Raw genomic sequence first — 10,527 nt, 5'->3', positions numbered from 1 at the left:
ATGGCTGGCAGCCGCGGCTGTTTCACAGTGTAGCTTTCCAGGATGGGAAAGCTTTGCAGTACGGGCTAGCCATTTCACCGGGGTTGGTACATTCTTGAGGGCGTCTTTCTGTCTTTGGAGCAGCACTTCCCTGTGGTCGGCGAGACTAAACACTGAAGCTGTAGTCTACAGCCAAAACTATTAAGGCTGACCACTGACGCGGTACTCTTGGTGTCCTTGTCAGGCCCCATTCTGCGTTTCCCATCTTTCAAATGACATAAAGAAGATGGAGTGTGTATGACAGACAGCAGAGTCTGAAGGGGAGCAGATAGGGTGTGCTCTGGTATGGGAAAATGACTGTAATCGCCTCTACTATGAGAGCAAGTCTTAGCAGTCCGAAGCCATCAGATCAGCTAGAAAAGAGGGGGGCTAAAGCTGGAGGGGGGAGAGTCTCAAAACTGCTCCCTTTGTCACCGAAATCCGGGAATAAACCTCGTAACACCAATGTAGTGTTAAAAGGCATTCTTTATTGCAGCGCTGGATGCACAGGGGATAACTCCACGCAACGTGCATGCCAGGTGATCACCAACACACAGGTTATGTAGGATCAAAACATACATATTCATCATCTTTCTCAGAAAAGGCAGTCCTATGATAATCATTTCTTAGAATCCATTTCCATATTCTCCTCCCTGTCACGCATGCTCAGTGATTTGAGTCGGTGGTCCTCAAGGGTCTCTGGTGGTCGTCAGTGGTCTTGCACCTGTGTCTGCTGGATGACCCCCTTCATGCAGGCATGCGCAGTACCCTTGTTGCAGGTGCGCCTGTCCATAGCAACTTGCTTCATAAGATTAATATCTCCAACCCTATTGTTCAGTTTGGTAGGGACTGTACGTGGAACATAGCAGCATTGTACCTTGCCATGGTCAGTTAGCTTCATTACCTATTACCTTGGTTACAAACTAATTATCTCAACCCGATTCTATAGTTTCTCTTTCATGGCCCCTATCCTACGGTTACACCTTCACAGACTCCCAAAAGCCTCTGACCCTTTGCCATCACTTTTTAATAGTACTGGTGCATGTGACAGCATTGGGGTACTTCAGTGCTACCATAGCGCAGCCACTTTCTTACTTGTTCACAACTAGTTTCAGCATCCCCAGGCTATGACGTGCAGTGTGAGTACAGCCTGGCTCTTGTGGTTAAGAGGGTTTCTAGAACTCCAAGCTGCAAAGGACATTTAAACTGTGCGGGACACCAACAGCTGAAAAACAGAATGATGAGGGAAGGAGGAGATGCATCCATTCAGCACTGCAGGGTGAGACTTCAGCTGTGAGCATCAGATGTGATGCACAGATAGATGCTGGCAGTAACCACCAGCAGAACTTTCTTATGGTCCAAAAATCCTTCCTGTGCTTTTCTAGAAAAGAGCAGCATTAAATTGCCTGTTCCCTTCCCCAAAACCTCAACCTCTTTCCATCTCCACAAAACTCTGTAATTTTGTTCTATAATCAGTACCAAACCCTGCAACGATGAACATTAATTGTGATGGCCAGAGGGAGCAAATGTGCATTAATAATACAATTTTATTTTCTGCAGACTAAACCCACAAATTATCTAGGGTCTTGTCACTTGAGACGGTTCAAATGCTCCACTTCAAGCATGTGTTTAAGGGGCTGCAAAAATGAATGCCTAAGCAGGCAGGAAAAACTATTGACATTTTTAAAAATTCTATATCAAGGTCAGTAGGTTGTTGTATTTTTCCACATTGCTGGAGCGTTCACATATGGATCACATTCAGCAGTGAGGATGGCCTGACTAAAACTTGACTATCCATTTTTTCCCCATGGATTATATAGCCATATTTATGCCTTATGTGGATTTACTGAAAGAGCTCAGCTTTTCCCTTGTGCCTTGGTGCAGAGTACAAGCCAATGTCATGGGCAGCCCAGACAATCTAGCAGCTCAAATCCCATTCCCACACCCCTAACCCTCCTATTTTCAAATACATGGTAAAAAGATTAGCTGTGCAGATCAGCCTGATGCTATTTAAGCACTAAGAGGCATATGGTTTTCACTTTTAGCCAATTCCAAACACACAAACGTGTTTTATTTCAATTTTAACACGTGGCTCTTGGGCTGCCATATACAGAGTATAAAGCCAGAACAATGAACTTTTAAAAGTGCTTTAAAGCAACTGAAAACAACTTGATAACATCAAGTGCTACAGGGAGCTCAGCCTCCTTCTCCTTACCACCTTGAATACCCTGATAACGCATGTCCCATTATTTAACGGGGCACATGGGTACTGTTAAAAAGCTTTCAGTTAATGTTTTCAAAGTCTTCCATTTCAGTCCAAGATCTACTGTGCCATGTAAATGACAAATCCTTACACACAATTTATAGGCAGACAATAGATCAAATAAGTTATTGAAACAGCTTCTGTCATCCACATATTTTAAAGGTCAGTTTGCTACTGATGAGAAGAAAACTGCAGGATTCACTCTCACAGAGAGAAGCTAATTGCTCAACATTTCATGTAAGTATACTCAGACTCTTCCAAGCTGTTCATTACCATTTTTACCCTGACTGTAATGGAATTATTTAACATTTAAAACCATCAGACACATTCAATCACAAAGCTCTGCAGACATCACTGCATTTAAAACACGGCTTCTTCAAGTGCAGTAGACCAAGTAGCGGTGTTCATTTCCCATTTTCCATCAAGTCAGAAAAACACCGTGACTATCACAGCACTTCTTGCATTCTCCATTGCAAATACTTAGATGTCTATCATATAATATACCCTTTGTAATATTGATTTCTCCCCTTTTTCTGTCTGCTGCAGATAGCCTCGGTGTCAGTTAACATCAGTGTATTACCTGCTTCTCTCTCTCGCCTTTAGTTTGCTCTTTCTTTAAGCCAAGCCCTGGCTTCTGCGAGTCGTCTGTTTGACAATAGTGAGCTATTCAATACTTCATTTACACCACATGAGGGTGTTTCAAGCTGTGTAGGATGCCAGAGTTAATTTGGAACCCCTCCTGTTTGGAAAGGAACCAAGGGGCAAACAGATACTTTTTTTTTTTTTACTTTTTTTTTTTTTTTTTACTTCCCCCCCCCCCTGATTAAAAATCTTACCCGGGCAACCCGGTACAGGAGACTTTGAAAGGAGAGAGATGAAACATCATATGCTAGAAAACAGATGGAAGAGGAGTTTTAAAGACATAATCCGATGTTCCCTGAAATCAAATAATCTATGCTAGGGACTTCCCCAAGCTCTACCTTGTCCTTAAGGAATCATTTTAAATATAATATGATTTCATATTATTTCCATTAAAATCTCCTTAGACAGGATTAAGTAATTGTTATCCCCCTGCAGAGCTTTTTAGAAGCTTTCCATTGGCTCATTGCTCAAAGTTAATTGCAGAGTCAGGCAGAATTACCTACTAACATAAGCACTAAATAACCCCAAATTTCTCCTTCATATACTGCTTCTTCTGGCATTTAAGTGTACACAGATCTTTCTAATGTTTGCCTGCTCTGATAAGTGACAGCTTTAAATCCAGCAAAGACGATGTGAAGCAACTACTACACTGTTCTGGTTAGCAGGTATAATTTCTGCACACAGCTTTTTAAAACAAACACATGAAAATGAAGCCAGAGCACTTCACAAGGCTTTCAACACAGCTGCAACGAGGAAGTCATCTCCCTAAAAGAGAAAACTCTGCGGGTCTGTATTAAAACAGGTTGTTTCCCCAGGACATCCCAGGCAGCAAAGCCTATTATCACCAACTGCGAACTAATGAGTCCGGCTCTGGGATGGCCAGGCAGCCTGTGCTCTCCCACAGCCTGCTCCCGGGCACCGCCATACTGCCTGCATCGCAGTGACTGGAGCACACCGTTGCAAACTAGAGGACTGCTTCTTAAATAAACAAGCCAAGCTTAATTAATTTGCAGGATCGAAAGGTGCCTTGTAAGAAAAAGCCGCTGCAACTCTGTTTAAAAAAGACGCGTGATTCAGAGTGAGGCAAATGGTAATTCAGGAGGATCAAGGCTTGGCGGGACAGCTGTCAGGCACGCCAGGACGAGGGCATCCTCTAAGCTCACCGCTGTCCCCTCCGCTGTCAGAGAGGTGGAAACCAGGCAGAGGTTGAGGATGCCCGCCCGCCCCACGCACCCCACGGCCTTGGGGCTGGTAGCCTTTCCCGTGCCCCCAGTTACCGGGGCCCAGCACCACCTGGACCCAACAGGAACACAAACGGAGCGCTGGGAAAAGTCACTCACTCCACTGAAGTCCCCAGGGCCCTGCCACTGACTTCACAAGGCACACTCGTAACTGAAAACAAATACTGAAAACAAATTTCTTGCTTTTATCCTAGTTTTTTCCCCACCTGCAACATTTTCTGTTTCTCAAGCAGATGAAACCCACTTGTACATAAAACCACTTTGCTGCTTGGCTTTCCAGTGTGTTGCTTTTACAGCTGCGTGATGCACATATTCAAGACCATATACAGCAGACACTGCTAATTTCACAGTATTACATTTGTGTTATACGTGACCACAGATTCTGACTCGAGTCTGCGTTACAGGTTTCATTGTGTCATGGATTTGCATTTAGCAATGTAAGACTCAAGACTCTCTTAAAAAATGTTTTCTATACCCACGCAGCAAGTTTTGAACACTTTATTCTTGTAGAAAAGCTTTGATCTGACACTCCCGTAGCAATCTTCAAGCATCTGGTAGCTGGATCTGGGCCAAATTATTCCAGAGTTGACAGAACTCAAGTCCAAGTTGAATGATTTAAGCCCACATACCAGAGCAGCTGATGCCAAAAATAATGGCTTGAGAGGTGGTTTTTTTTTTTTCCTTTTTAAATTAAAACAGGGGTCAGTGTTGAAACTGATCACAATTCTTGATTAACTCTATGTTTCATGCTTATCCTGGTGAGGAGCAGATGAAGTCGAACAGAAACAGAAACTGTCTTACGCTCTATTTAGCTGCAGAAAAACGGAAAGATGGGGGCTCTCCCTCTTTCTCCACCCAGGTCCCACACTGATGGCTGCCCCTTCCCCTGTTCCCTCTCTGGGGCTAGCAGGGGCGGGCAGGCATCTTCCCCGTCCCCGTCCTCAGCTCCGCTCCGCCACGGGCGGGCAGGAGACGCCGGCACCCCGCAGCACCCCCCGGCGCTGCCAGCGGCCGGGTCCCCGCCGGGGCCGGGCGGGGCGGGGGAGCGAACGGGCCCCGCTCGCCGCCGGCTGCGGTGCTGCGGCGCCACCTGCTGGTCGCCGGCGGGAGCGCGGCTGCGGCGCCCGCCGGTATTTGGCCAGAGCGGGGGGGTGGGGGGGTGGGGGGGTGACGGGTGTCTGAGGAAGACCCCCCCCTTGGAGAGGATGGAAGTGCTCCTCAGCAAGGCGGGGTTCGCCTGGAGATCTTTACATTGCTGATCCAGATTGGTGTAAGCAGCAGCGTCCTTCGGGCATGGGTGGGTGGATGGATGGATGGATGGGGTCGGGGACAAGGACAAGGCTCCTGGTAGCTCTCCTTGCAGTCTGGCTCTGTTAGCACGTAGTGGCAGAAATCATGACAAAGCTGAGCACTTCTCAAGGCACCTGCTCGACCTCAGTGTCAGAGGGAACATCTCCGACCCGAAGCAACTGCGGAGATTAAAATATCCGAGATGATAAAATAACCCCTCTTTGACAGGCATGCTACACACAGTCATCCTAATCTAATGACAAGGAAGAAAGTCGTGGCTTTCCACATCCCTTGGAATATGGCTTTCTAGGATTCTTTTTTTCTTTCTCTGACTTCTTTTTTTAAGAACAAAAAGGTGCCTTCTTTTGCAGCGACTGACGTATGACAAAAATTAAACTACTTTGCTTCCACAAACCCATACAGACAAGAAACGCTCAAATTAATATTGAGCCTTCCATACATGCAAAGGCTGTATAGTTTTGTAGGAAGGAAAATGTTTTCTGTTCAGCACAGATATTTTCTTAGTGATGGATTTAGAACTGCTTGTGCTATATATAAGGTAAATAACACAACAAAATGCTTTAAAAAGGTCTGCCAGATAATTTTTTCCAGTAAGTCAGTCATTCATCTAAAGTCCCGGGAAACACAGTGCTCTGAACTCTGATACTCGTTGACCGGCATTTAGCAGTAAATAAAGCAAATCCCATTCCCAAATCAGAATACCAATTTTAAGCTTGACATGATTGAATTTTAGTTGATTTGCATTAATTACAGAAATACCATTGTGGTAACAATACATTTGCAAACAAGGTTGGAGGGACAGTTTCTTGGCTGGCTGAAGGTAATGTAAGACCACACTGCTGCCAAAAGCAGTGCTCCTGCTGTAGCTCTTGTGGCTTGCATTAGTGATCGCGCAGCTGCTGACCTGGCTGAGAACTGTGCAATGGGCTGAGCTGATCCCACCCTCAGCACAGTTGTTTAATCATTAGTTACAATGCAATGAAATACACAGCCCGGGCAGGATAGGGGTGAGTCTGGACCATCCCTTCCACAGGCTTAAGCCACCTGGGAAAGTACCCCTAAAGTCTTGAAAAATGTGAAGATAGCAAATGACAGAAGCTCATTAAGATCAAAGGAGAATAAAATGTTTATATTCTTTTTTTTTCTTCATAGGTATTGTAAATATAATTTCAGAAAAGCAGACTCAAAAGTAATTATTGTTTCAAAGGCACAGCAGTTCCAAAAGGACTGGTATTTTCCATTATCTTTAGGGTCCTTTTTCACTTCAGTCCTTAAGTCTCTGGTTGACAGGTGTCTCGTACATGAGCCCAAAGTTGACTCCTTCTTGTGACTTCACCAATGGCAACAGAGTCTTCTTTGCGAACACTTCCACCAGGCCTGCACCATGCTCTTTCATCTCACCAACCCCTCCCCGTGATCCCATGCTGCAACCCTGTGATGACAGATGTGGACTGTTTTCTTTCTGTGTAAGGTGCTGATTATTTCTTGTTTGGTTTCACAGTGATAGGAAATTAGATATGGGGTCATATTAGTCAATATTTGTGTAGTAAAAGATAATAATTGTAAGAACGGCTCATGTAGGATATCAAAAAGCTTGTGTTAAGCCAACGTTTCCTGTGTAATTGTGGTGTCCATACCGCAGAGCTGTCATCTCTACACACTTGGTAAAACAAAAAGCTTCAACACTCTTCAGGCAGACTGGTGGAGTGATGTGTTAATCTGCTCCCATTAACAAGACAGCAAATTCCCAGTTGATCACCCAATTCAAATTAAGCACATGTAATCTCACAGTGACACTCACAACGGTGTTAATGTAATGCGTACATAGAGATAGACAGGATGAAGTAAGTGTCCTCAAGAGTGCTCAGCTTCCAACATTAATGTCATTCAGGCGCTCTGAATTTTCATATGGGTCATTAACACCAAACTCTTGTAATCATTGTTTTAAAGACAGAGCCTGTTAACTGTGTCAGCCTTCTGCCCGTTACACAAGGGGTGTAGGCGACGTTACAGGTTTTCCAGTTCGTGGCAGGATGGGGAAGTCCCATCAGACTCCAGCATGTAGGCATACTTTATTGGAGGTGGCGGTGGCTTGAAAGATGGAGGTCTGTTCATACTGAAATAGAAGAGAAAAACCACACTATCACACAAAAGCCATATAAAAGACTGTTGTAAAATGTTCACAGGCGGAGGTAGACGGACACTGTGTCATTGCAAGAACACCTGACATTTGTTCTTACATACTGCGACTTCCCTGTTTCTGCTCTATAGCCCCAGCGCACCTCCTGATATTCATTTGGCTTTCTCAGCTCCACCTCACAATTTTACTTTATTCCTGCTTTAGAAGAACAGATCATGGTCCTGGTGAACCATTCAAAAGCCTTGCAGAGATCTTTTGCTTACACTGCTCTCTGTAGGTATATTTAAAGATTCATAACTTCTTTTTTTTTTTTTTTTTTTTGGTCAGTTTATAGGCCGAGATAAAGAAAGGTCCTGCCTCAAATCAGGGAAAAAAATCAATCCTATTTTTACCTTCGATATACAGGTTTTTGTTTCAAAAGGGTTTTCTAGAACTGCAAATGATTCATTATCACCATGATTTTTCAAACATTTTAGTAATGTTTGTAAGATTAAAAATAATTGGCTCTTAGATACCGCTTTCATCAGTAGATCTCCGAGTGCTTCAGTAGGGAATTAAACTTTGGTAATAATTACAAACTCAATGTTTCTTTGGCTGGGATTAAGTTTCAGGTAGCCTACTTTCACATATATTATTCACAACTCAAATAGAGTTGCCCTAGAAGTACAATTTCATTAAAACATGTCCTCAAGTAACCGTGCAAAATGAGAGAGCAAAAGCAACTGGCAGGGAGGCTAATAGAAATAGGGGGCTCTGGGGAAAAAAATTGACTTGTATTCTTCCCTCACATCCTGAAGCTGCACCGCAGCTCTTTTTCAAAAGTTTATTTTATAGATAACCCACAGAACAGATGAAAGGACTGAGAACCCTCCACATTTCATACTGCTGTATGAAAAAAAACCCGGCATTAGCAATCCACATACTTAAAGGCCTTGTGCACTATTGGTAGTCTCAAATGAAAATAGGTAAATCCAAACAGCTGGGTTAGAGTTTATGCTGTCCTCTGTGCCACCCGTCCTGCCCCTGCGGTTCCCTTCCCTGGTACTTACATCTCTTTCTGGTACTGACACCATTTCCTGATGCCTAAAGCTATTAGAAAACTGCAGAAGAGGAGCAGGACAGCTACCACTGTTGGCCAGGGGAAGTGACCGGCTTTCGTGTTCCTCACACCGCCTGGAAGGGACACACAAGACAGAGCTCAGCCGAATGTCCTTGGAGAGGAGGGAAATCCGGGCTTGCTGCCTGGGGCTCGCTGCTCCCCCTCTGGCATGGTGCTGTTGACAACGCAGCCCCAAATCAACACCGGACTGCCAGGTTCCCAGGCTGAGGATCCCAAACTCTGAGCATTGCAGCTCTAATTTATGGACTTAACTCACTTTTTGTTCTGACTGGGTTTGTGGGCCGATTTCAACACGATAAGATTATTTGGGCACAGCCTGGCAAGCGTTTGATCTGCAAACCATTGTTTTTCTCCCTTCTTCCCTCTCTGAGAAGAGGAAGCGTGTCGCGGTGCAGCCGGGCACAGCTGCCCACCCCAGCCCTCCTTTCCACCGGCTTAACTTTCTACGCCACTGACACCAAACCCTGCCAAAATGTCTGGCCGAGGGCGCAGCCACCTTTTGGGGTGGGCTCTCGTTGGCGGCTCAGCACCCCTACCTCATCCCGGCTGCCTCTGCCCCCCGCAGTGCTGGGATCCCCCCCACTGCCCCCTTCTGCACAGCCACCCTCGGGAGTGCTGGCGGCTGAAAGAGGTGCCCTTGGGGTCCCAGCCGTGGGGAGGAAGGAGAGGAGGAGCACGATCCTCCTCCAGCCACCGCAGCAGTCGGCTGGGTGCCAGAGAGGGCTGGAGCACAAGAGTAACTTGGCGATATCACCTCAGTGTCACGTCCCGTTGTGCTGGCGTCACAAACCTTTGCAAGGTTGGTCATACCGGTACATCACCCAGCCTGGGTCTTAGCCACAGCGGCAACCAGCGCCGCGGCCGGGTGCCGAGCCCACCACGCTTCATGAGCTGTGAGTGGCTCCCGGGGCGCGGGAGTGTGACCGGCCAAATTTTGCTGCTGGAAGAAAACATGCACTGGGGTGTTGCTTGTGGATGCAGGGAGAAGGCAGGAATGCCAAAAGCCTGCGACAATCCGCAGTGTGGGGACACGGCAACCGTGACTTGTCTTTTCATTTCTTTTCCCTTTTTTGAACTCCTCTGGTCAAATGTACACGATGCTCCAGGTTTCGTGCTTCTCTGCTGTTTTTGCTTACTGCAACGGCATGCTGAAAGAAGAGGATTTGTAGGATAATGTCTCACCAGTACTATTGAGCAGATTGCTGGTAGTGAAGAGATCTTTTCCTCTGGTAACTGAAATTGGCTGGTCTGCGATGCTGAAGGACAGGTTACCTAAAAAAGATATGGGCATGGAACATTTTTAGTAACTTATTTGTTTGGGGTTTTTTAATGAAGATTGTGTTTTGAAGCCACTGTTATTCACCCTGCTGAAGACTGGAAATCAAATTCCAGAATCGGCTTCTCAAAATTCATTTGGCAAGATGCTTACATTTTGGGCCTACAACCTGCTGTTAGACAAAAAAAAATGTGCTTTTATCAAATTAAAAAATATTGGAAGAAAGAAAGACTGTTAGAAAACACCTATTAAGATGTTCCAGCAAGCCAGCATTGAGTTGCACAGCGGTCTGGGAGAATGATAAGCTTTCTACCTCTTTGATGGTAATGAAAAAGCTAAAGATATTAAGTGGCTTAGCAGCAACACAAAGAGTCTGCCTCTGCTGTGACTGAGTGAAACCTCAGTCTCCTCTGTCAAGTAGTGTCTGAACCACAAAAATCATCTTTCATCTGTTTGTAGACAGATATTTTGCCTTTCCTAATACAGCTAAGCTACCTATGTTTAAGATCAGTGCTG

The 10,527-nt window shown here is 45.3% G+C and overlaps 1 protein-coding gene across 2 annotated transcripts in view; it reads right to left on the bottom strand.

The window, feature by feature from the left end:
- Positions 1 to 5,521: 5,521 nt before the first annotated feature.
- The window catches only part of CD96 (CD96 molecule), a 30,825-nt gene continuing 25,819 nt past the window's right edge, over positions 5,522 to 10,527 (bottom strand). For both annotated transcript variants that reach the window (XM_075767727.1, XM_075767733.1), the window contains exons 13-15: positions 9,918 to 10,007; positions 8,665 to 8,788; positions 5,522 to 7,591 (exon numbers count right to left, since the gene is read on the bottom strand). In XM_075767727.1, the coding sequence (XP_075623842.1) occupies positions 7,483 to 7,591; positions 8,665 to 8,788; positions 9,918 to 10,007 (323 nt within the window). In that variant the 3' untranslated portion in view covers positions 5,522 to 7,482. The remainder of the gene's footprint in view (positions 7,592 to 8,664; positions 8,789 to 9,917; positions 10,008 to 10,527) is intronic.

The sequence above is a fragment of the Balearica regulorum genome, chromosome 1 (assembly GCF_011004875.1).
Source record: "Balearica regulorum gibbericeps isolate bBalReg1 chromosome 1, bBalReg1.pri, whole genome shotgun sequence".
Lineage (NCBI taxonomy): Eukaryota > Metazoa > Chordata > Aves > Gruiformes > Gruidae > Balearica > Balearica regulorum.
Note: the sequence above shows the minus strand (reverse complement) of the source record. Positions and strands in the feature narration are given on the sequence as shown.